This window comes from Halichoeres trimaculatus, unplaced genomic scaffold, assembly GCF_033239565.1.
Source record: "Halichoeres trimaculatus isolate MK-OKI-2021-1 unplaced genomic scaffold, fHalTri1.1 fHalTri1_scaffold_6, whole genome shotgun sequence".
Lineage (NCBI taxonomy): Eukaryota > Metazoa > Chordata > Actinopteri > Labriformes > Labridae > Halichoeres > Halichoeres trimaculatus.
The window spans coordinates 5,916,162-5,943,469 of NW_027437184.1; the positions used below are offsets into that span (position 1 = coordinate 5,916,162).

At 40.0% G+C, this 27,308-nt stretch overlaps 1 protein-coding gene across 5 annotated transcripts in view; it reads left to right on the plus strand.

Moving 5' to 3' along the window:
- rapgef6 (Rap guanine nucleotide exchange factor (GEF) 6) overlaps nucleotides 1-27,308 on the plus strand; it is a 228,330-nt gene that overhangs the window by 114,494 nt on the left and 86,528 nt on the right. Inside the window, exon 1 of one of the 5 annotated variants that reach the window (XM_074672527.1) lies at nucleotides 3,034-3,889. The exons of the other annotated variants lie outside the window; for them this stretch is intronic. Within the exon in view, the coding sequence (XP_074528628.1) occupies nucleotides 3,836-3,889 (54 nt within the window). The 5' untranslated portion in view covers nucleotides 3,034-3,835. Of the gene's footprint in view, nucleotides 1-3,033; nucleotides 3,890-27,308 lie in introns of those variants that run through there. 5 annotated transcript variants of the gene reach the window in all.

The following is a 27,308-nucleotide window of genomic DNA, read 5'->3' on the forward strand; positions in this document are numbered from 1 at the left end:
TTTTTCAAGTCAGGGAGAGATAATTGGGGAGAGTCAAAAAAAAAAAGGAAAGTGAGAAGGGGGTTTACTGGAGGAGTGGGAGGGAGGGCGAAGCGTCTGGTAATGAGAGCTGGATTCTCTTCTCTGCTGGAGGAGAATCAAGCGTTCAAACAAGCAGACAGATCGCATCGTCTGTGCTATCATTTCATCCCTCTGTCTCTCACACGCTACCGGACTGGAGCAGGAGACACAGGGAGGAGAGGACGGCAGAAATAATACTTCATTTTCTTTTAACATCAAGAGAAAGGGGTTTTAACTTTTTGAAACGTGTGCAGGGCTCCTGCTGATTCTTAAAAAGTCTTATAAGGCATTGAACTCATGAATCTAAAAACAAGGCCTTAGATGGCCTCAGAATGTCTTAATCTTTAAAAGTCCTAAAAAAAAATTAAAAAAAATGTTAACACATGTTAGTATGATTGCAAATAGTCCCAAATCTTAAAATAAATGATAACATTTATCTTTTTATTTAGTAATTTAGTAATTTACCAAGTAACATCACATCATTATGATAGTGGAACCAATAACATTGATGTGGTTGCAGCTGGGACTCTATTTATTGTCCCCAACCCTTTTTAACTGAAGTGGGCTGTTTTCCAAACCACAAACTACGCGAGCAGTGCCGACTATTTTAGCTGAAATTCAGTCTCAGTATGCAACGGACCAGTCTACCTGGCATTCTGTTTCCACAATGCACAGTGCTAACGCTGTTTGTCTATGCTGGTGGCAGTTTTTGGTGAATCACTACCATCCGCTGGAATGAGTCAACATTACAACTACAATACAACAACACTAAGGGGCCGTTTACAGGACAACAGTTTTAGGGTGAAACACAAAAGTTTTGTTGCGTTTCAGCCTCGCGTTTACACGGAAACAGCTTTCAGCTGACCTAAAACACCAACTTTTGAAAACGGCCTCCAGAGTGGGATTTTTCTGAAACGTGGACTACCGTGTTGTGCATGTGCTGCTGAATCTGCTGACTGTCTTTAACAAAATGAGTATCTGTTGCTCCACTTCTGCTCTTAGTTTTTACCAAAGCACCAGATGATCGGCTCAACTCTACTTCAGTGGAGATCTCCCAAAAGCTGCCTCTGGACAAGACAGTTATAGCACCACCTACAGGCCTGGCATGCTTACTACAGCGTTTTAAGTCTCTCAGCGTTTCAGTGTAAATGCAGATTTTTTTCACTGCATTTTAGCGTTATAAGATAAAACGTCGTGTAAATGACACCTCAGGTTACTTCTCTGTTCACTTCTAGTTGTTAAAGAGGTGTTTACTGCTACACATTAAATAAAGCTAACATAAACCAATTTTAACCTTTTTTATTTAACCATACACAGATTACATGGAAGTGGTTTTCCATCAGCAGTAAAAATAAAAAGTCATTCCCTTCCAGATTTTTTTAAATAAACAATACCACTTCTGGTGTAAGATTAAGAATAAAATATGCTGACTCCTCTGTGTTATGATTAACAAAGTAACTAAAATGTCACTATCTACCCATAGTTTTTTTGTACATTAATAATAAAGTAAAAAATAAATGAATAAATAAATTTAAAAAATCATTGGCTGTAGCTCTACCTTCCAAAACTTGAAAGTAGGCGTAGTCGGCGGTTTGGAAAAATGCTGTGGTGTTTTTTCCATTTGTGTTTATGTGAGGCTGGTCTTCAATGTAATTTCAAATAGCTTCTAAGAAGTCTTGAAGAGCCTTAACTTTAACTTTTTGTGTGTGACTTTTACCCTTTAACCTTAAGAAGAACACTAAATGATGCCAAGCATTCAGTTACTGTTTTAACTTTTCAATAATTCAGTTTTATATGAAAACAGTCAGGACAGATGCTCAAAAAAAATCCACCTTGAGTCATCCCCCAACACTTGGTTTGTTCTTTCACAGAGTTAAATACAAGAGAAAAATCACCACAACTCTTTGCAATTCATCAGGATAAAATGCAAGTTTCTTTATAAGTTTGACGCTAGAGTCTGTATCATAAATTCAACTGAATCTTTTTTTCTTTACAGCTAAAATTTTCAGGATTAAAACTTTTTCTTTGGTGGTATTTTCCTGACTTAGAATCTTCATTTAATGCTTTATCATAGAAATAGTTCCCGCTTATTTTCTGCCTCATTTAAGTGATGTGATCACCATTAGGCATCAATTTAGTAAATTGGTGGAGACTTTCCCTCATCAAGAAATGAGTAACTTTTCCAAGCTTCATCCTAAAACTTTACTTCAACTTACTTTAAATGCTTTTAAACCCTTTGTCTTCCCATGCTTTCGATGCGTTCAGGTTTTCTTAAATGTGTGATTGAAAGCTCCGTTGGCTGAACTCTCCCTGCTGCTTGGATCAAACTGTTTGCTGTCAGAACTACGTAAACCTCCGTTGTTTTACAACTACAGATTTCTCAGCTTATTGCTTTTACTACCTTCTGCTTGGCGTCGTAACGTATAAGAGAGATTTACCAGCTTTGCTTTTCTTTCATGCCAAATATGGTCTCCATGGGGCTTTTTTTAGAAGAAGGGGGGCGACTGATTATCATCTCCTGCTTTTGTGTTTGCATCCCCCAAAAACCAGCCAGCGTCTGTCTTTGTATCTGATAGGGGCTTTTAGATTTATGCCCTCCCTCCTCCTTCTCCTCCTCCTTTTTTTTGGTGTAATTTATGCTCAGAAAGAGGAGGGGGACTGCCTCAATACACTCAGCTTTATGTTACCAGGCGATCAATGAAGATGCTCCCCCTCTTTCCTCTCTATCTCTGTCTTCCCTGTTCTGTCTTCCTGTCCATCTCTCCGTCTCTTTCATCCACCTCTGCTCACCAGCCAATCCGTCTAATGCAGTTTCCCCCCCACGCTTGCTCCTGCTCCGTCCTCGCCACTCTTTCTCCCTTTCCCTCTCGCTGCACAGGTGATGTCATTCTTTTTCAGCTGGATTCTCCTCCCCTCCCCTCTCCTCCTCCTTCGCCGCGCTCGCTCTCCCTCCTCCGTTTCCCCATTAGCGGCTGGCTCTCTCCAGCGCAGCATCCTATCCGCGGTAGCTTCTCTCTCCAAGGGCGGGGAGGGGGAGGAGGAATGCCGGCGTGAGGTGTGAGCGCTAACCAGGGTAGGAGAGCTTGAAGTCGGAGTGACGGAGCGGGATCACCGGCCGTTTGCCGTGCAGCTGCACAGCTGGGCTCACACCTGGGGAGGGAAAGAGTTGCAGAGGAAGAGGAGAAAGAGTTTGACGGACATGAACTGTGATTGAGGAGGAGGGGAGAGGTGCAGGCAGATAATCCCGGCTTCCAGGAGGTGAGAGGGGACTGTTTGGATGACTTTAAACCAGACTGGAGGCTTCTTCCTGGGGGGCTGCAGATGCACAGACCAGCCTTTCCCACCCAGCACGAGCTCGTCTGAGGAGAGGAAGATGAAAAATTAGATGCACGAGTTTCCACATTGAACTTTGAACTGAATTAGGATGTGAAGTTCGTTGTCTTTGCTCAGCTGTGGGATTTGTTTTAAATATCCTGCAGATTTCTGTCACTCCAGCTCTGTCAGGAGCTTCTGTGTTGCAGTTCCTGGATCTCCTTGGACTTGAAGTCTCCTTTTCTGACTGTCAGGGATCCATCTCCCACCTTTTCCTTCCAAACCAGCCCTGAGGATTTAAAAAGACACCAAACACCACCCTGACCATCCTCTCCTTGCTGCAAAGAGCTCATCATCACCAGCCCTTCCTTTCTCCTTTCACTTAATTCCTTTTTTATTTTTTCTTCATCTCTTGGTGAACGAGGAGAAACTTCCCCTCTCTGGCTCCCTCCCTCCTGCAAAAATGGCTTTCCTGGTCCGTTGCTATGCCAACTGCTTGCAGCCGTGGTCCTCCAAAGTAAGCGATGTCGTAATCCCTTTTCTGGCCAGAGCCTCTGGCTTAGGATGCTGCTGCTGCTGCTGCTGCTGCCTGTGTGTGTGTGTGTGTGTGTGTGCACAAGTGTGTGTGTATGTGTGTGTTTCTGAGAGGCAGAGATAGGGTGGGGATGAGCGAAAATGAGATTGATTTTTATGCTTTTGACAAATATTTATTGTGTCTGTTTGAATGCATTAATGATTTGCTTTTTGCTTGTAATTTGAATTTTAATGGTTGTGTCCTGAAGGAGGCTGATAAGAGCTTCAGAAAGAAAGACTGTGAGGGTGGGTGCATTCAGAAAAACTGCAAAAATCCTGCATGGTGTCAAAAAAAAAAAACTGGGAGGAGGGGACAGGCAGACGTTGTGTTCACCTTCTGCGTGTGTGAGTTTGTCATTTTTGTCACACTTCCTCATGTTTGAGCAGTGAAAGGACACCTGAGAGAAGACAATTTCCTCTTCTCTCTGTGTCTGCACCTTTTTTTGAGTAGTCTTCACAGCTGCACTGCTGCTTTCTCTTCAAAGAACAAATTATTTTAAGGCTCTCTAAAAATAACATTTTGAAGCTCAGGTGCTTTGTCCCCTGTGGATAACTAAAAAAAAAAAAAAATCTTTAAACTTTTGATGACAGAATTGTGTTTTTGAGGCGAGCAAAGAGAAGACATGATTGAAGACAGGAGAGGAGAAAAAACAAAAAATGGACACGCTATTTATAGCTGGTGGCTCTATGAATAGCAATAATGTGAAATCTATGAAAATCTTGCAGAAAATATGAAGATTTCCCACTTTCAGATCTGCGGATGGATTCTGCAGATAAAAGTTGTTGAAAGTCCCTAATAACGAACATTTTGATGGACTGTGTCGTCTCTGTTTAATCTATGTGCTCTTCATCCTCTCAGCGCCCAGCAGGAGACTGGTGATGCTGTACTTGTGTGTATAATTAACAGTTTCACGTCCCACTTTTGGCGGCTCAGAATAGTCGGACAGAGTTAGCCCACCCTCTGGCTGACTCCGTCATGATGCAAGGAAAGCAGCCACTTTGAGTGCTTTGCGTCTTTTTTTTTGGTTGTTTTCTCTTGGATGATGAAATGATTCGTCTGAGTGACAACACGTCTGAAACCCTCATCTCACTGGTGGTGCTGGCAGAATGAGTGAAGGATAGATCCCCATGTGTTTGTCTCTTTGGGAGCATCTGTCTGAGTGCTGAAAGCCTCAGAGATGTGTGTTTTCATTATGTGTGTGTGTGTGTGTGTGATAAGTAATAATTAGCCCCCTCGAGATGAAAAGGGATAAAGTGAGAAGATGCTCGTCGTACTGTAACACATTGAATCTGTGTCAGGCGTCTTAAATAGCGCCTTACTCATCTTCATCGCTCCTCTTTGGTGATGTCATCCCAGTTGTGTATACATCTTGTTTTGGGGCTCAGATGTCCGCGCCGACACTGAAGCAGCTTCTAACTGTGGTTCTGACACATCCAGTTTGCTCCTCTTTGGGCAAATTGAACGATCACTGAGGCTACACCACCACAAGCCAGACCATCAGTGGAGTGAGTGGAGCTGATATTTCTGTCAGACAACTCATCCTAGAGTCATGGCTCTGACTTCATCCCTCCTTGTGGGTTTATTTAATGCTGTAATCTGATGAATGATGAGGTCATACCTTAATCCCTCAGTGGGAGCCTCCAGGTAAACGCTGGGTAGTTGATGATGATTAACCAGAAATCTAAGTTTTGTACCTGAGCAGGGAAAGGATGCACCGATACCGATTACAATTGAATATTAATTTCTTAACATTCTGAAGCACAGTTTTTTTACCAAACTGATGGTAAACATCAAAATATTTCATAATTTCAATAACTACTAACTTCGGGCACTCCAAATACTCATTCTTTGCCTTTTACCTAAAACATTACCAGTCTTATCCCACACTAGGGCATGCAGGTTGTTATTTAACACTGGTTTCAGACCAGTATCGGTATCAGTCGATACCTAAAGCTCAAGTATCAGTATTGAAACCAGAAAAGTTGGATCAGTGCATCCTTAAAGCAGGGCAGAAGTGGCAACGGCTGGTGATCTCACTTCTTAACTTGATCACCTGATTGTCAGCTTAAGTTTGTCAAATGATTGCAAAAAAAAAAAGACTATCTTTCACCTCCTTGTATCTTTAAAATGTATTATTGATTTCAAAATATATTTTTATTTTTCTTACAGAGTGGGTTGAGAATTTAAGACACTCACACTGAATAAAATCATGCGTTAACATTTTGTTTAACTAAAAATGCACCATATCTTGCATAAAGCTTTCATTTTTTTTAAAGATTATAACAATTCTGGTTCACATTTTTCTGAATTGCAATTTTTTGACATTTTTCAAAGTTAGAAAAAAAAATTCAAATTTTCTGTAGATTTTGCAATTTTTTTTTTAATTATTGCAAATTCCTTTTTTGTAATTTTTGCAAATTTTGTCAAAGTATTAAATGTCATTTTCTAAAAAAAATTAGCAATATTTGAAGTTGCATTTTTTTTTTTTTTTTTTGCGAATTTATGACATTTTGGCATATTTTTGAAATTTCAAAATTTGGGGAATTTTGCAAATTTCAGAACTTTTTTTTTTTTTTTTTTTTTAAAAGTAAGATGATGAATCACAGATTTTTTTACCAATTCCTTTTTTTTATAATTTTGCAAAATTTTGATATCCTAAATTTTTTTTCAAATTTTGCAACTTATTGAAGTTTATTAAATTTTGGCAGTCTATGACATTTCCAACATCACATTTTTTCAATTCTTTAAAATATGTTCAAATTTATTAAATATAAGAAATAAAGACATTACTTGAAAAATTTAAAAAACACGAAAAACATTTTTTAGCTATTTTTTTAGTAGATTTTTATAAACTTTTTGTCTTTATTGTGAAGGTAAAGTAGATTTTGAGGCTCCTGAATGACTTTAATCCAGGTGAGCTGAGGCAAAATGGCTCCTCTGAAAGTAAAGGTTGCAGATTCCTGAGCTCCACAGCTGCACAGAAACGGCACATTGATTTAGAGATCATCCCACAGAAAGACCATGTCTTGTAAATACTGTTGCAACCTCTACTACAGATAATACGGTATCCTGTTTTAGGCTGTTTTTTTCAGAGCGTCAGGTCAGCATTATATCTATTTGTGAAACAAACAGGAAGATTTCGTTCTAAGAAACGTCACGTTTCTCCCCTCTTATCTTTGTTTTGGTTACTTATCTGCTTCCATTTCAGGAAGCACGTACACTGGCAGTAATCAGATAGCAGCTGATGCTTCACTGAGCATTACTGCAGGTGATTTCCAGTCAATTCTGACCTCATTTGTTACTTTTTTACTCGTTAACGTTTACAAAACAAGTTAAACGCTTAAGCTCAGTTTGGCGCCGCATCAAAACAACCAAAAGCAGCGAGCAAATTAGCCGAGCTTTCTTTTCCTTTCATCATTTGAACCAGTTTAACTTGGTCTCTTGTAGCTGCATGTTATTACCGGCCCATCTATGCTGCATGAGTTCAGCTCATTCATCAGTCTGGAGGTTTTTCATCCCGCTCGCCCCGTTTGAAGCCTGTCGTTAATTGGTCGGCGTCTGTGATGAGGCCACCTTTCGCAAAGGTTAATTAACTTTCCCTTTCTCCTCCCATTAGGTAAAGCACGCTCTGTCTGGAGATACACTAGCAATCATAAAACACTGCAGTCAGGTTGGAGAGGAAAGCGGGAGGCAGGAGCGTGAGGGTGGTCTGTGATGGGACTTTTAATTCCCTGGAAAGGTTTTGCGGATTCATTCAGGGATGAGGAAAGAGGGATGATGAAGAGCAATCCTGGAGGGTGAAAAGAGAGAAAATGGAAAGACAGAGGAGGAGAAATACTAGCGGGAAGGAGGCTGTGAGTTTTATTCCACAAGAGGTTTTCACGCTGACTCTTTTCTCGACTTGGCAGCCAATTATTCTCTCCAGAAGTTTGTGTCTTTTGAAATCTTTGCCCAGGCTGCGCTGGTTGGAGTTGGTGATATTCCTCACTGCAGGGATCTTGAATGGTTCACCAGCTCATTCACCACCAGTGCAGCTCTTTCTGTAATTGCATTAAAAACATCTCCATCCTGTTATCTGCAAGCATGCTCTTAAAAATAAACGGGTTACCCTCCTGCAGAACATCTGAAGGATCAATGGCTTAAAAAAAGTAGTAAGCAGCATGTTGTTGTTTGATTTATACCGATCTCTTGGTTTTACTTCTCTTCAGGGACTCTGCCACTGCCAACAGTCTCCTCTGCTGCCTTGTTTACTCCACGCTCTTAGACTAACCCTCCAGGTTGAGCTGCTATGGAAAGCAAACAGTTTATTTTGCCATTTAGGCACTTTTCTTTGTTACCACTCATCTCAGCTGCAGCTCTGAACATACAGCATGTCGTAGCCTCCTGCTCTACTTTCTAACGTCAGGGGATAGTTATTGAAATATTGACTCTGTGGCTGGAAATTTGGCATCAGATGACAGACAGGGGAATGTAGGCCAGTGGAGCTGCTCTGTGGGGCCTGAGCACTTATAAGGCCTGGATTCATTTACTAATAAACAACACACAACCTTAAAGCGAAGTGTGTGATTACTCCGCTTTAAAACAGAAAAGCAGATTCTGAGTCTCTTTGCGATCCTTTCAACTTCTTGCTTGAATTTTATGGCTTTTCTGTGCTGTGTTTATGGGAGGACTGTCCCTTTAAATCACATCCTGCTCATCCCAGTGGAGCACAGCCTCAGTCCACATCCTCCCGCTGCTGCAGGACTTGTCAAAATGTTCTGCTGCTGAACTCCCTGACCCTCCTCTCTGCCAACATGGGACCTGCTGAGCTCTCCCTGCTCCTGTTTTTTTTTAGCCTCTCCCATGTTTTCTCCTTTCTTTATCTCACATCCTTCTGTTTTTAGCAACAACTTCCCTATTTTTTCCTCTCCCCTTCCTGTTTCTTCGTTTATAAGAGGACTTCCATCATTTACTACAACATGTTCATCCCCTCTTCCTCCCTCATCCTCTCTCTGTCCCCATCTATTATTTAGACATCAATAATGGGACCTCTTGTTGTTGTTGTTGCCAGCTTGATGCTGCAGTTGTAGCCCTACGGAGCTGTATCCTCACTCATGTGCTGCTTCCTGTCTTATAAATCAAACCATCTTCTTCTGAAACCATCTGCATCCTCGCTTGTCAAACCTTTGCTCTTTGCTCCTGAAACAAATGGCACCCATAACTTTTTAGTTTTTGACATGCATACACTGAATGTTTCCTTTACGCTCTTTTCTCTGTAGCTTCTTCACAGCGGTGCAACAACAAACTTGAAGTTGCATGCAAAAGTTGGAAATTTTTAAGTGATTTTCTTTTCATTTTCTCTTTTCTGTCCTGAAAAAAGTGAAAGAATTAAGTTTTAATTTACAGTGGTGCCTTGACTTTTGAGTTTCATTTGTACTGCGATGGAGCTTGTAACTCAAATCATTCATATTTAAAAGCAATTTTTCCCATTGAAATGAATTGAAATGCCATCAATCTATTATGAAAACCTCCACATTTTTGTTTCGTGTTTTTAAATGATAAAAATGTACCAGACATGTACCAATCGATTGATTAGTGCTGATTTCCTTAATTTTGTGGGATCTATGATCGGCCCATCCTTACATATGAAACTGATCTTATATACCACTGGGAAGGTCTGACAGCCAGCCATTGTTGCTTTTTGCTCTAAGACCCAAAACTCAGGACACTTTATTGGTTGTTTAAGTTAAAACATGAAGATTTTATTGTTTCACAGGTAATGTTCAATGATTTTCAATAAAATAAGACTGGAGCATTGAAGGTAAATGCAGTCAGTTTTAAAACATAAAAATCAGGCATCGGCCCAAATCGGTATCAGGAGGTTAGGCTTTTCAAAGATCGGTGATTGGCCAGAAAATTGTGATTGATGCACCCCTAAAATGTTGTTATTGAACTGAGCTTATTGGCTGAAAGATTTGCTTAACAGCTGTAAGCACAAATGTGGGCAAAACTCTGATGCTTCTACTGCTAGCTAACTGCTTGAAAAGAATGAGTGTGATGGGATGTTGGGTGGATGTTGGGCGGATGTTGCAGTGGCGTTTACTGTGAGAAGGACCATAACTCGAAAAGCTTGTTAGTTGGGATGGCCCTCTTGCAGTCAAAGTCAAAAACCTTATAAAATATGGATGTAGTCTCAGTGACATCATCCATTAGTTTCCAAAGAAACCAAAAGATGGTAGGCAAGTTTCGCGTTTACGCAAAACCACTGGAAGATTGATGACCTGTGCGCACCAACCAGTTTTCCTCTCTTTGCCGTGCATATGTTAGTGAATCAGAAACATTCTAAATTGACAGGAGCACGTCTGCATGGCTGCAGGGTGTGCATGCTGCAGCCTCATAGCAAGAAGGTCACCGGTTTGATTCCCAGCTTGGCCAGTGGGCCTTTCTGTGTGGAGTTTGCATGTTGTCCCTGTGCATGTGTGGGTTCTCTCCGGGTTCTCCGGCTTCCTCCCACAATCCAAAAACATGCTCACCAGGTTAAATGTCTAGATTGTAGGTGTGAGTGTGTGAGTGAATGGTTGTCTGTCTCTGTGTCAGCCCTGTGATTGACTGGCAACCAGTCCTGGGTGTACCCCGCCTCTCGCCCAATGACTGCTGGGATAAGCTTCAGCCACCCGCGACCCTGAACAGGATAAGTGGTTCAGAAAATGAATGAATGAATGTCTGCAACCTGCAATCAGTACACAACCACACCTCAAATCATCCATATCAGGTCATCATCAGGAGGCGCCACATACTTCGACATCTGCGTCGCTAGCATCAGCCGCACAACCCACTCCCCCGTCCCCTCACTGGCACTCTTTACGAGGTGATCAGCTACATAAGTATGAGCAAACTATGTGTGCGTGCATCATTTGCTCAGAAAATGTATATTCATGAGGAGAAGCAGTTATTTCATGTCTTCACTCAGTTTACATTTAGAAACGTGCGCCATAACTGACCTCCATTAGAGACGCTGCATTTACGATACTTAGCTTCACGAAAACTGACATTTTACAACCTACATTGTAACATTTTGAATTGTAAAATTAAGTATTTAACTTAAGATTCAATATTATATGTATGATAGGGATGGATATGCGCCAGATTTTAGTAGTTATTTGTCAGTTCACAGTTTTTATTATTGAATTCTGTTAAAGACTTCTTTCTTTTACTGAAAGTAGTTTAAATATGTCTGGTATTTAGTTAAAAGAGGCTGTGCTTAAGTTTTCTGAGAGAGGTGGCTGTCATCGTTTGTGCACACGAATGGTCTGAGGAGGTTCTTAATTTGTTCACAGAGTAAGATGATGAATCACAGATTTATTTGTTATATGTCCGTACACACAATTTAGGCACAAATTTGCCCGAACACACTGGGAATAAGGCCCAAAGGCTTCAAATGTTCTCCTGAAATACACAAATTGTCAGAGTTTTGGACGTTAATATGGATTAACTTTTTAGCTATTTGCCCTGATAGTATGATGGACTAGGAGCAAGGAAGGAAAATGGTGTTGGACCCTCTCCACATGTCACGCCTTACTGATTGGGGGATTTGCATGTAATAGTGGTCAGTAATTGCAGAAGTCCCTGGCAGAGCGTAGAAGGTCCGGACTCTGGTTGACCCGGCCTTCTGCATTCCCCCTTCCCTTAGCAATCAATTGGCCCGGCTGAACGTTGGCGTAAACAGTTTGTGAGTAGCCATGCTGTGTTGAATAGTAATGCAAGACTGTGGAGGCATCGGTCGTGGCAAGGCGAAGCTGGGTGATGGATCCAGTGCCAAGGCTGGGAAGGCAAGGAAAGGCGAGTCAGACAGACAGACAGGTGGACGGACAAAGCGTCTGGCATAACCCCACTCTTAACCTGGAGAATCTTTGGCGACATGGATAGAAAACCCAAGAAATGCAGCATTAACTCATGCAAGATGAACATTGGTTTTGAGTCCTATTGAAGGAGAAGTAATAGATGCAGTATTTACAGATCTACCTTTCAGCCTCATCAGACTTATGTGTATATCTAAATGCTATATTTGACTCAAGCTGCAGTTAGCGGTGCAGCGTTTATCTGCAGATCAGTCAGGATAGATCGCTACATTAAGGAGCTCTATTGAGTGGAATGAGGAGATTAATTATTCTTCAGTAAAATCTATTGACCCTCTCTTGCTGTTATAGCTCCATGCCTGTGTGGAGTTACGGGCCTGATTGAGAAATAGATACGTCAGATTGCTCTCTTTATTCTAAAAAAGTACCTCATCTGATGCCACCTTCAAGAATTGAAAATAAACCACCCAGAATAACAAACCCTCAAACATGTTTACCTTTTAACTCACACACTAGTTAATGAGTCTTATGAACCAAAACAAGACATTTGAATCAGCAAAAGGTGACATACAAGCACCCTTCCAGGCATGTGTGGTTGAGTTAATTGCACTTAAAGATGAAAAGTAAACATAAATCATGGTTAATGAGGTTTGGATTTACTGTAAATAAGGATATAATGAAATAAGAGACACAAACAATGTGCTCTGCATCTTGTTATGAAAGGTTTATTAGAATATGCTGCTGTCAAAACACTGTAGTTGGCTGCCAAACAGAAATTGCACTTTGTATCGTGGCCAATCTGCATCATCAGACTGCAGGAGCCATTAAAGGAGCATTAGATAGTTGCACCGTGGCTCCCCTGGTACCTGTATATGTTGACAGAGCTGTTGCAGTGCACTGAGAGGATGACCTTTGCCAGGTGATGTAATGGTCCTGCCCCCTCCACTGCAGCCAGAGCGGATTTACCCTGACCTCCAGACCACATAGGGGCTGATTGACGGGCTGACACAGCTCACGCAGTGTGTCGAGGTACGGTGGCCTTTAAGTCAGAGAGATGCAGAGATGCTCGGGAGAAGGGCAGGAGGAGAAGAGGAGAGAAAGGGCTTTTAGCGAGGCTGAGGGAGGTCTAGGATATCATATACACAGGAAGTAAGGGTGATAAAGATCGATATGGGTTGCATTAGGCCGGGCCATGCCCAACTACCCTCCCATCAGTCGTAAATTACTGTTCACTCCTCACAAAACAAACACTGCGTGTGCTCATTTTAAAAATGTATCTGTAACTGAGGTACTAGCTTGGATCAGAACTGAGTTGCATTTTATCACATGTAGTTTAGTTGCTGCCCCTTGGTTCATGCTACAGAGTTCAAATTGTGATTGTTACTCATATTGTTATTCTATGTTTTATTGTTAATATTCTAAGTGTTTTTGTGATTAATGCCGTTATAATCACGATTTAGACATTACTTTAGGAAGTGTTTTTAATTTTGTTGAAAAAAAATGTATAATAGTTTTCTCATTAACGATTCTTAAGTTTTTTTTTTATAATTTATTTATTTATATTTTTAAAATAATTAGTATTATTTACTACTTTTTTCATTATTTCTTTTTCCTCAACTATTCTTGTTTTTGTATCTATTATTTTTTCTTTTGGCCCTCTTTTTAGTTTATTATAGATGTTTACTTAAAAGATATTTAGCTGAAGGTCTAGAGAAACCACATGACAGGCTTAAATTGATAAGGATTTTTTTTTAACTTTATTTATTTATTTTATTATTATTATTATTATTATTATTATTACTTATTTACTTGTTTTGTATCTAATCCATGTTATGTCTGTTAAAATCAATAGACAGAGAGATAAAAAAAAAACAGGAAAAACTGTATCTAAGATGCATTGAATAAGTGATACAATGATACAGTATTTCAATAAAAACAGAATTTAAAAAATATTTAAGAAAAAAAAAGAAAAGGAAAGAAAAATGTATCAGTTATAGTTTGTCTCTTTGCAGGTCTTGTAATATAAAGAACAGCAAAAATCTTAGCACATCTACTCCTCTGGCTGGTGCAAAGACAATAAAGTCCAAATTAACAGAAGAAAGTTCCTGCAAACTGGTTGACTTACAGAAAGAAGAACTTTATTATGACGTTTTCAGTCATAGACCTTGGCTTGAAAAAGTTTTTCCGTATTAGGTTTTTTAATATAAAAAAGAAATATAACATATTTTTCTTTAAAAATCTTCAATGTTGCAAAATGCCTCAAATCTTTGTGTTTTACAATATGTTTATGTGCATGTGTTTGACAATATGAATAAGTAGGATGAGCAGCAGAGCTGAGTCTGTGTCCAAGCCCACAAAAAAAATGTGCCAAAATTTTTTCTGCTAATGCTGAACAGTTTATTCTGCCATTAAGCTGCTGAGTCTCACACAAGGACACTTTAAGTGGAGTTCAAGTACAGAGTAATGAAGAGTTTTGAAGCTTTGCCTCTTCAGGGTTTTAAACTCACAATCAGTGTAAATTTTAACAAACTTCAAGCAGCTACAACACTGTCTCTTGGTTTAAAAAATGCTCTCATGCACAGATTTTTGCAGCACAGACACAGGTCACAGGGATTATAAAAATCCATCTCTCAGTGATTAAACCAGCTTCTCCTTTTGACGGCAAACTTGTGAGAAAATGCAGCTCTATTTGATACTTTCACTGCGTCCAGTGTCATAAAGGAGCCAATGTTGTGTCCTGAATGGTGTAATTACCGTCCATTAGCTACGATAGGCTAAAATTACAGAGTGAAAAGCCCACTCAGGCCCTGTGTACATTAACGTGCCCGGGCTGGTCAGCACAAACGGACTGAGAGTGAGGCTGCTTATTAGAGGATGCTCTCTAGCCTTTGTGCACCAGGACTCAGTAAAAACCAGATTTCATACACACCCACATATGTGACCTTGAACCCTGCAGGAGGAGCAGTTAACACCGTCGAAAGCATAAACATACAGACTCCAACATGTGCTCCCCCTCTCTTTATTCATGCAGACTCCTCCCACCAGAGCTCTGTCAGTCATAAGCAGCTGCCCCCACATTTGAGTGCTGATATTTCAACCACCCCCACCCCCCAATTTCCCCTGCTACCATTATCTCACTGCTATTGATCCACACCCCCTCCTCCGACTGCCTCACACAGAAAGCATGCAATGGATAATTTTCAAGGGCATTTATAAACGCACAGTGGTATGGACGGCAAATCGTTGAGTTGTTTTTTAGTGAATGTGCAACAGAGGAGGGGCGGGGGTGTTGAGGGAAGCAGGCAGTGTGTGGTATGCCTGAAAAGAAACAAATGTAATACAGTGGAAGGGCTATCGGTCACTGTGGCAAAAACACTAAATTCAATTAATTTGCTAATGAAAGATTAAATTTTCAATATGCCAAACTACACAGACAAGAGAAGCAATTTGTTTTGTCTTAAGGGCCATTTTGCTCATTCATTTGATAATGCTTCCAGTTTTGCATGGGGTGGGCAGAGCTTTTGCCATGTGCTATTAATCTTTAAGTTTTATTTTCGTTGGATTTGGTGTCAGAAGTGGGATCACGTGTCCGTTAGTGAGTTTTTTTGTGAAGTAAAATGATTTGTATTTTAAAAATCAAGGCAAATTTATTTAAAGGTAATTTTATCTTTTGTGTGTTTTTGTTTCAAGTTTACAACCTATTTGTTTAACTTCTTATCCGACTACGTTTGTGAGTGTGCATAGCCAGTAGATGTAGAAAGAAAAGAGACAAGTTGTGTCTGCGGCCGTACCTGTTCTAACTTCCCTTCCAGAGGGAGTTTATTGAATTATAAGAAGTATAGTTCATTAAAATCTGGATAGAGAAGAAAAGGGGGATTTTGATGATTTTTAAGCCACCAGACTTATTTTACTTCCCATAATGATGAATTTTTAAAGTATTCATTGAGGTATTTATTCTGTTAAATTGCGCGTCTCTCCCCGTGAGACATCAAACAGCCGCTCAGTCTCCCATGTGTTCTCAGGTCTGAGTTTTCATGGGTGAAATATTAAAGTCAGTGACTGACATTGGAGTTCAGTGTGGTGTTAGGTCGCTGGGCACACAAACTTAATTTCCTGTCCAGCCGTCGGTTCAGAAATTGCGGTCTCGCTGTCTGGACCGAGGTGAGCAGTTCCAACAGAGTGGAACAGGAGCCAACATTAACAAGAAACACCACAGGAGAACCCAGAGGGTGGGGCTGCCCCTGCACCTGGCCCCTGGGTCAACCTGTAGGGGTGCCAGGGACTCGCTGCATGCTTGTGTTTCTGTCTGTGAAGTAGCGTGGAGCAGGAAGCATCTGTTAACAGAAGGGAGCCAGGAGGTACAGACGTGTATGTGTGCGTGGAATATTTCGGTGCTTGAGTGCATACAAAAGTAGTTGTGACGGGGTTGCAGCCAAGTGTTTGGTTTTCCCTCCTGTATCCGGCAGACCTGGCCGTGGCCCACCTTCCTCAGGGGCCTAAACAGAGACGCCTTGCAGCTTCCTGTTAATCATGCACACACTCACTCACAGGTAACAAAACACAGGGTTGACGAGAATATGATGAAGTTTGTCTTATTAGAATGCTTCCACGCTCACAGATATTTGTTTTACCACCAAAACATTGTCTGATGAAGACATTACTTCCTCCTTATGTAATTCACAATTCCCACAAGCTGCATATTTAAGCCCGTGAACATTGGAGGCTGATACAGTAGCATCTAAAAGCAGCTCGTGCATTTCAGCTCCCCCGGCACCACAACTCTGGTGCCATCAAATTAATTATCATCAAATCAGCCCCATCAAAATCCCCTATAGATCCTTAATCGTAGCATGAAAATGTATTCATGCAGCCCCCCCAGAGCAGGAAGATGCAAAATATAGAGTGAGTGTGAGGGGAAAAGATGAATGGGAGAGAAAAAGAAGAAACTCTGGGCTAAATGAGCTGAAATTAGCTCTCGTTTTTTCAAATATCTACCATAGGGGAGCGATGGGGTATGTTTGGCACATCTAGACTTTTACTATCTTTTTAATTATACCCAGTTCTTCTGGTTTAAACTCTCCTCTTACATTAAAAACTTCAAAAATTTCCCAGTCACAGCAGGTTTAGAGCTGTTTAAAACATCCTCGTCCAGGTGTTAAACAAGCTGAAGAGAAGGGCAGACTTTCTGCAACAGGTTGGATATTACTTTCAGATACATGTTCCACTGTTTGGCAACAACCGCCATCTGCTACCACACACACCCACAAACACACACACATACAAATGTTCTCTTTAGAAACCAACTGGGAGGAATTTGCACTAAAGCCGAGCTGTAATACAGTCAGACCTCTCCAGTCCTCCAGAGAAGAATACTTGACTCTGTAGGGGTGCTGACCCATACCAATTACCTTCTTCACTGTGTAAGCCGCCACAGCGCTCAATGAGTGGCTAAGACTGTGTGGCATGAATAAGCCTCCACTGAAGCCAATTTAAAGCCGAGGCTCGCCAAGAAAATTCAGATTAATTCTAATGCAGCGAGGAGAAAACCAAAGCTTTGTGTTATTTTTACACCAGCAATATAATTTCTGTTTTAATGAATTCTGGTATGAAATGAATACTGTGTGTTTTACTACTGAAGTTATTCGCAGGTCTGTCAGCAAACTACAAAAAACTGAAATCTTACAAAGTGTTTTTGTCTTATTTTCAGTAAAGATGTCAAGAGAAATGTGCTTATATTAAGAAATTATTCTAATCTTGACAAGCACGGTTCTCTTGCTGGGTGTTATATTGCCCCACAATTATTGACTATAAACGATATTATTGACTAGAGCCCGACCAATATGGGATTTTTGGGGCCAATGTTGATACCGATACTGGGGGCAAAAAAGAAGCCGATATCCGATATATCGGCGGATATATGTAATAAATTCATTGATATACACAGTGAAAATACTATATATATATATATATGAACACAAATTATGACTAGCTATTAAAAAGTTCCATCTTCCATTTAATGCATGGGACTAAACTAGATTTTAAGTAACAATGTAGCTGCTTTCAAACATGCAATAAATACAATTACAACAAAATACATTGAAACATTTTCAAAAATTATTTCGACCAAAACAATAACTTGTGAAGTTATAAACCCAGGTTAATCCTGCATGGCATTATGAAGTGAGATGCTGTGTAGTAGCCTCATATTAATTAACACACAGGAGCAGGAGCGACAGAATCTTCGAGGAGCAAACATTTTTAGAATTGGCTACATCTTGGCCGATGTTGATTAATTGGTGACAGGCTATAATCAACTTGATTAATCGGCCAGCCCGATTAATCGGTGGGGCTCTATTATTGACTATATCATTTTAAGAACAAGTTAGCCACTAATATGAAATATCTTAATAATAGAATACACCCTTTCAAATGCAAAAAAGAAATTCTTATGAGTATTTTTTACTGTTGAAATTGGGTGGGTGATTGTGTTTTGGGTGGGCTGGTGAATTTGTTGTGTTGCCTTTTTTTGTTGCTGCACACCAGCGCATTGGTGTTGATGGGCTCACCTTGTTCATTCGGTTTGAAGCGGAAATATTTCTTCACTGGTGCTGTGACATTTTACTTTACAATCCTCTTTTTTCCTCCCTCCTTCCCCTGACGAGCTCATGAGGCTCACTTTTTGCGCTCTGTGTGTTTAAACTAGCAGCCCCACCTCCCCCTGAGACAAAGATTTTGGATGACCGACAAGAGGTTTAACTCCGTTCATTCTTCTAAGGAACAAACGCACCAGACTCTTGCCTAATTTAGACCTCATTTTTGTTTTTAAATAACTTGAAACAACTTTTTCTGAACTGGTCAGGTGAATGTGGCTCATATTCGGTCTAAAAAGACACTTTTTTAACAAAAAACAAGAGATAAACACTTGATAAGATTTCAGTTTTTTGCAGTATAACAACTAAATGACCTGTTCAGATTCAGATGTTTTGATTTAAAGCAAGAAATTTGATATGATGTGACTTTTTTTAGCCACAGATTGAAGAGTTGCGTGACATGCAAAACTTTTTCTAACAAATACATTCTTAAAGATTCGTCCCTTTTCCTGTTATTTTGATTTAACTTAGACATTTCTGAGTTAAGATACAGCGCTGTTCTTGGTATCTGATTCAAAATACTGTCATTTTCTGGCAGTTATTCTTTGTTTCGTCTTCCAATTCAATGCAGATCACCTATTACTCGTTAAGGAAGCACAAAAACATCTTCCTTCTTCTATTTCTGTTCACTTCCTCTGTTTATCTTTCGATCCTCCGCTCCCTCGTTGCGTCTCTGTCCTTCATCACTCGCAGACATCTGGGGCAAAAGTCACAGGCCTTTGGCAGTGTTGGTGACAGTGCCATTCAGCATCCCGTCTGTCACAGTACTGGCACAGCAGAGTGGAGATACTGCCAGCGAAGAGGCTCGCCAGCCTCTCTCTATCTTCCCCGGCTGAAAACTTGCCAGCCAATAATCGTTGAACCTTGTTCCTCAAAAACCTGTGCTTGCCAAATCACAGGATGCATTTTTATCAAACCTGAGAGTGCAGTGGGTGTTTTTTTATTGTGGGGGTTTCTTAGAGATGTGTTGCGATGCTGAATCCTCACCCTGTGTTAGAAAAGTTTGCTTACGAGCTGACACGTTTTCAGGATCCAACTATGTTTTCCTGTGAATCATTTCTAAGCATCTGCTCCTAAAAGAAAAGCATAGAGAAGACTCATACAAGAAGACATATGCTGTGTTTTGTTTTTGTCAGGATTGTGTGTAGCTTAGTTAAATGTCTGTTACCACACAACCACTTGTCATGCCTTTTGCACTGAAACAGGAACCTCGCTAAAAATAACTGTCTTGCTGCTGTTTTGTTGAACACAACCTTCACTTTTTCTTTTCCCACTAAGATGAGTTGAACATGCTGTGAACTTGATGCTGAATCTGGTCTGGGTTCAGCTGGGACTGAATTCTGCAACTGCAAAGTTCAAGAAGAAACAGATTTGAGAAATAATTGTGAACATGAAAGCAGCAGAGGTTGAGACATTTTGGATAAGTTTGAATCAAACCAGAGGAAGTCTTAACCCTGCACTACCCATAATGCAACATGATGCCTTTATTATGACCCCTTTTAGCTGGGAATTCCCATCAGTACTTAACTCAATGTTTTCTCTTTGTGACACATGCTCTTTTTTGTTGCAAGACTGAGGTAACCTTCATGACACTATTAAGACATCACTGGTGTATCCTCTCATGTATTCTTTTGTTAAGGTCACAGAGGACATTATTTAACTGAACAGTCAAAGTATTAAGCTAAAATTTGTGCTTTGTGCTATGTGCGTGCGATTAAAAAAAAAATCTAATTAATTACAGGTTTTGTAATTAATAAATCTGATTAATCACATTTTAATCTCATATCTGCTTAAAGAATCTGAGTTCTAGGACATAACAAAATTGTAGTCCATGACTAATCAAATGAATACATGAAGAAGCGAAGAAACCACTTTGCAAATGAGTTTGTCAGTTTTTCTGTTGTGGCTTTGGTCATTTGTTTCCGAGGTTCTGCAAGCATGGGTTGGCGAAACGAGCTAACAGTAGCATTAACTGTGGAACTTGTCCGGACATGTTTGGCGTTTGAATGATACGTCAGGCTGGAGCAGATATGAAAATTCTTTTTTACATAAGCTACAAATAACCATGTTTTTGTTGACTGCCCTGTCTTCATTTTTTTTTTTTAATAAACATGCCGTTCAAAGGCCCTAGCAAAAATTTGCTAGCTTCACTCGAAATCTTCATCGCCATTCCTGCTGTCATTTCAGCCTTGCTTGATTTGATTAGCGGCGCATGTGTGAAGTGACGTGCCACTGCCATGTGCAGGTCCTTTAACTGGCCAATGTGTGCCATAATTAATCTTGAGTTTATTTTTATAACGCATTAATTTGTGTCTAATTGACATGTTAAAGTGACAGTGCTACCAAAAAGTTTGAACATACTCATTTAGCAAGTACAAAATGTATTAGAGAAAGAGGTTGTTCCCTGAAAGGTTGGGTTGGTAATTCATATGGACACACTCTTTTTACAACCTGGCAACAAACAACCAAATTACTGCGATGGCCTGAATATTGGACACTTTTCCACTTTCCTTTGAAATGCTTCTGAAAACAGTTGAGTCATCTTTTTTAGTTTAGAAATTAAACACCATTATTTATCCCTATAACATTCCCTCCTGACTTAGGCACTCACAACCACGGTGTCAGGTGGAGAGACACAGTGATCATCTGGAGTGAAGTGATTCAAAAGAAGGACCAGCTATGCTTATTTTAGGATTGTGTTTTTTAGTGCAGCAGAGATATTAAACTAATGTCAAGCAGTCAAAAAATAGGAGGTCACAAAACGCAAAATACAAAATGGCAAGTCTAAAAATGCTTGTGTTAAGCCGGGCATACACTGTGGGATTGTTGGCTTGTTTTCAGCCGATTGGCCACTTGTGTGTCTATCTTTGGATCGGGCCAAATTTTGGCTAAATCATGAATCCTGCTTTGTGTGGTATACTAAGGTTAACAAGGAGAGATTAACCCCTCACGACTTACCCTTGATCATAAATCTGTTGATCCCAAGAAAGAAAAAGCAGGAGTGTCAAAAGTTATATGTAGGTAGAATTGGTCTAAAGTGTAATTTAACTGTCAGTATTGCTCATGTCTGCCCAGCCAATTTCTCGTCCATACAAGCCTCTATTTTTTTATCTCCACACAGAATGGCACAAATTGCCAAGGCAGTGCGTTTGTTTTTGCTGAGCATCTTCAGTGTGCATCTCCCACTTTTGGGTTCCTCTTCTTCTTCTCCTACCTCTTTTTGAAATTGCAGTTCTGGATACGGGAATCCAGCTCCCAAACGCCATAGAAGAAGAAGGTTACTGAGTCCAATGCGTGGACGTGTAGTGCCCTTAGCCTACCAGACGGAGGGATTAAATCATAAATGTAGGATGGCCTACCTCTTTCTACCTTTATCTGCCACCTCTGCTCTTGCACTCATTCTTCATGAAGAAGCTGTCCACCAGCTAAATCCAACAAGCTAGTTTCACAGGAGTGACAGATGAAGGTGGAGGGAAGAGGAATCAGCAGAAACTCTTTCAGCTGGCATGAGATAGAGGTTGAGTTTGTCTGAATTCTCGATTACCCCCTCTGTTTACGATATTTCTGACTCCATCTCTTCCCGTGGTCCCATCAAACTGTAAACACTCTTTTTTCCCCTCCATGTCTCTGTTGTATGTCTGCCTTGGCTGTTGTCGCCTTTAATTTCAACTTCAATTTATTACATACCCCCTTCCCCCAGCTGGTACACACACACACACGCACACAGACAAAGAAACAGGAGCCTGCTGCCATGGTGCCAGAGATATGGAGTCTGGACGGAGGTAGAATGAATTCTTAAGAGAATATTTGAGTCTTTTTATCTTCATCTGTCCTCTCCCTTTCACTTCATCCTTATTTCACTCCCTCACTGCCAGTCCTATCTCTATTATATGCTCTTTCCACTTCCTCACTACCCTTACCACACACATACACACACATACACACACACTCATTCACTCCAGTCTCAGTCATATACCACAGTGTGCTTCTCTCACTGTCTCCCTGTTCACTTTTTCCATACGGCTGTCTCTCGCTCTGTCTTTCAGTCATATTTAATTCAGGTTTCCTTTATTTTCTCCTCATCTCCATCTGTCTCTCTGCACTGTATCCTAATCCAGCCGTCTGTGCACTTTCCAGTAATAGAGCGCAGTTTGACCGTGTGCAGAGCCTATTCAATAAGCTCAGGGTGTGTTTTACTGAATGAAGCCTGTGGATGAATGTGAACAAATGCAGTCTCTCTGTGCAAAGGTCATAGTCATATTTTCATGTTGCATATCGTCAGCCTAAGTCATTTTTTTTAAAAAATTTTGGGAAAACACAAAAAACTTAACCAAATACAGAGCAAATGATATTCACTCCAACAATTCAACTCCAACCCAAACCGAACAAATGTCAGGTCAATCATACGCTGAGTAGGCATACTCACACATCGCCTACCAAAAAGCAAAAACATTTCTTTAAGTTTTAAACTTTGAGGGGTTTTATTGCCTTGTGCTCATTTATGTTTGGTTACAGAAATAAATGGGTTGGCCAGGGACATGTAGCTAGCTAGAAGTAGCTGAATGTGTAGCTAAACTATAACTTGTAAAATTTGGAGTAAATCACTACACAGCGTTAAAGCCTTTATGATAGTGAACCTAATCCCTCACCAGTAGAAACTGATTTAAGAATCATGTTTACAGCTTCTTCTGAACTTAAGTTTTGGTTTCTTCTTGAGGCAGCCACCATCATGAAAGCGTGTTAAATTGCCCAAGTCACACATATTATCCTAAATTATCCAAAATTTTGACTTAGGCTAGAAATAAAATGGCCTTAGTCACCCTCTTGACGTAGGCCGTTGTCCTCCAGGGCAGAAAGAGCTTGATCCTTTTGGCTTAAGATTTAAGCGATTTTACCAAAGATGGCAAAAACTCATTTTCCTCAAAAAATGACCTAAGTCTTTGTTTTAACAGGATGACGATTTTTGGATTTCTGTTTGCTTTGATAATCTTTTTTCTCTGTTGAATGTGTGTATTCGCATTTGTTGTCCTCCTTGGTTTGCGAGTGTGTTTCCCGACATTGTCACCTTTCTGGTCGAAGCCAAAAGTAGTATCAATTGATCACAGCTCGTTGCAGAACTACAGGGCTAAATCTGGACCTACACAAAGTGTCTGTGTGTGTGTGTGTGTGTGTGTGTGTGTGTGTGTGTGTGTGTGTGTGTGTGTGTGTGTGTGTGTATATGTGTGTGTGCTGTCCCAGACAGCAGAGCCAATGTCCTCACCTGGCCAGTCTGAGGCGGCTACTCGCAGTCGATTCAGCCCTCCCTCTGCACTTTGATGCAGAATTGCGTGCTGGTGCAGAAACCGAGGTTTGATCAAGGCAGAGGAGAGATTCAAGGTTTCAAAAACATGAGACAGAAAGAATCAAAAGCTGGAAAGAGAAGAGAACAGGGCTGGAAAAAAGAAGGGAAAACTGTGGAGTTGAGGCTGTGAGGAGAGAATGAATGAAGTGCTGGTGAAAAGAGAGTCAATAGTCAAGCAAGATGATACAAGATGTGAGATTGGTTGAAAAAAGAGGACATGACATCACACACCAGATTAAATTCAGTTAAATACTCTTAGGACAAGCTGATTTAGTGATACTAGCTATATCCAGAGAATAGAATGTGGTTCATTGTTACAACAACAGTGTGACCTAAAATGAAATCTGCACCTTCATCTTCAAGAATTTAAAGTATTCATGTATAAAAATGACACCCATATTGACTTGGTTGTAGCCCATTGCTGATTAATGGTTGTGTCAGTTGGCCTGAAGTCATTTCAAGGTAACTGTCACTGCTGACATCTACAGGCCGACCCTGCACATGTCAGATACTTAACCGCTGACCTCACTATATTTACTCAGCTGCTGGAGGTATGGTTGGCGTGTATGTAAAACCTCTATAGGACTTTTAATCATTGTTTGTCTTCTGTGAATGTTCAGAGCCTGTGTACATTATACTGGGGAACACAGTTTGTGTTGAGTTAGGTCTGACAGCTGTTTCTAACTAATTTAACTGATCTCAGTTTTTCTCTATCACGTCAAGTTTTTGAACTACATGATCCCTATTTCCTTTAAAATTATGAAAAATACTTTATTTAGCAGCTTTGTTCTTGTTTTATAAAAATATTCAAATATTGACACACAATGTAATTTCTGTGACATCACCCATGCGTTCCTGAGAAAGAGGTTTGAAGCCTTTCATCGACGGGGGTCGTGTTATTAATGCTTGAATCAACCCTCAAAATCAAACAGTACCATGTTTAGGTACCTAAACACATCCTTGTGACTGTAAGGGAGTGGAAGAGTAGGAGATTTTTTCGTGCTGGACATGAACACAGCATTGCAAGTTTATCCATCGAGAAATAAATGTTAAATTGAAAACCACTGAGATTTTGTTATTAAACAAATTGTGTTTAGTACCACACAAACACACACAAAAGTACTGAAAATTGGTACCTGTTGAGGAAATTTCAGGAATGTTGACACTCAATGAAGAAGACTCAGGAGACTCAGATGGCTTAAGTTGAAATAGTTTATATAGCTTGATTGAGGAGAAAATGACAGACAGTACACATTAACAATCCAATTTTTGTCAAGCTCCAACCAATCAAACATTTTACAGTTTCTCTCTGATCTCATCAAACTCAGACATGGCAATTGCAAAAAAAAAAAAAAAATAGTTTGCACTTACCAGTCGTTGTTGTGTTAAGATCCTGTTCGTGACGCCAAATTGTTGAGGAAATTTCAAGAATCTTGACACTTGATGAAGAAGACTCAGGAGACTCCAATGGCTTACGTTGAAATAAGATCGAGGAGAAAATGACAGACAGTACACATGGGTGCCCAGTGTAATGCAGAGTCAGTTCTAACAGACCAGTTTGTGTGCTCAGTATTTGTCATTCTTGAGATTGGGATTGCTATGTCTTTCTATGAGCCAATGGGTTCAGGTTAGCTTGGAAACTCATTGCGAGAAACAGTGTTCAAGGAGACAGGAAAGTGTGAATCGGATCCAACCAAGACTAGGAAAAACACTGTCTCTGTGTACAGATAACTTAAAGGGAAATACAGGTATTATTGTGACACATATTGAATTGACTAAGGAAAGGCATTAAGCAATTCCACCACAGTACGGTTGAGTACCGATACAGATTGCCAGGTACCGGACATTGATGCCATGTTGTTTCAGATGTGAAAGGTACCCACCCCTATCTGGAGCTAAAGAAATATATACCTATGTAAATAAAACACTAAGATGGAATAGTTACAAGTGTTGAAAACTAAAAAACAGCATTAAACAAAATAGAACTTACAACGGTATGCCTTTGGTTACAAGACAAGTTGTCATGTAGCTGTAGATGAGTCCAGTCGTGACATGCTAAAAAAAAAACTGACTGCAGTTTTGGATGCCAATTTTAGTTTAATCAGCATAAAAATCTAACTCAACTAAAACGTTTTTTCTAATTGTTCCCATGTGTTGTCAGTCCGTAGAAACAGAAACCTAAGTCTCAGTTTTTATAACCTCTTATAGATCATAGCTAACTGGAGGTTGCAAGAAATGATGTATGATGTAATTAAGTGTTGAAAAATGATTGCTCTTAACATCTTAAAGCATACATAAACAAGACTTTTCATTTATAATAAACAAAGTTCAACCCCAAAGATCTCAGAGAGGCTCTGTAACTCAGTATGTGTACAAAGCTACTGAGAAATTAATCCTTCTCTCTGATACTGTCACATTTCTTTATCTCCCAGCAAACACAAGAGCAATAACTTAAAATATTCATAGAGCTTTGTTTGTGTCATTGTTTGTTGAACCCACTTTGATTATCATCCTCATCAAGATTCATCAGCCTCATCACATTTTCTCTAATTACTCAGATAAGTCATTTGTCTTCTTTATTGTTCGTCTTAACGTGCTCTTCTCACTTTTCTTCTTCATTGCATCGTGGTGTTTACGTCTCCGTCATGCTTCATCTCTTTTGATCAATCTTCTCGACCTCTATCAGCTTATCTCGTTTTATGTTGTTGTCTGAGCATCTTTTTGAGTCGATGTCTCTATGATTAGCAGTGATTTGTTGAATTTCCAGGTCTGACTGTCCTGTGAGTCATTAAAGTGCATCTCTGTATCTCAGTGAAGTGTACACTAAAGCATAACTTGATTAGGATATCTTATAATTAATGTAAAACATAATTCAAGGTGAAGAAGACATTAAACAGATTCGTCTTCTACCATTGCTTTCATCCTGTCTTTCTCTTGAGCTTTAATAGCGTTTCCTCTTCTGGGAACCTTAACCAACTCATTCCAGCTTATTACGCCAAACAGACCTGGCATCATTAAAGTCTTCAAGGTTGCCTCAAACATCCCCCTACATATTGACTTACATGTAACAAAGATTACCCCAACAGTAAATTGCCTCTGGGAGAGCCAGTCTCTTGTCAATGCAGGCAAATGGCCAGTTTGAGCTTTATAGTCCGTTTTATCACTGTGGATATAGGGGGAACCGAGCACTCAGGCCCACAGACAGTTAATCTCAATGATAAAATGGGAGGCAATGAGTGAAGTACACAAAGAGGTGGAAGGGGAGGATGTCCCCCTAATAGGTCTTAACTGGTATGTTTTGCTCTCAGGCTATGAAGTAGGTCTACAGAAAGACAAATACATACAGGAAACAAGATACTTTTGAGTCATTTTGTGTTTATCTATGACGGACAAATAACAGTGTCTTTATTCACTAGCATGAACAAAATACAATGTGTTATCTAGTCTCAGAGAGTTTGTGGTTTATAGTTAAAACACATGAACAGATTTAGTCAAGTTCAAAGTACACAGCCTTTTTGGTGGATGATATTTTGTTA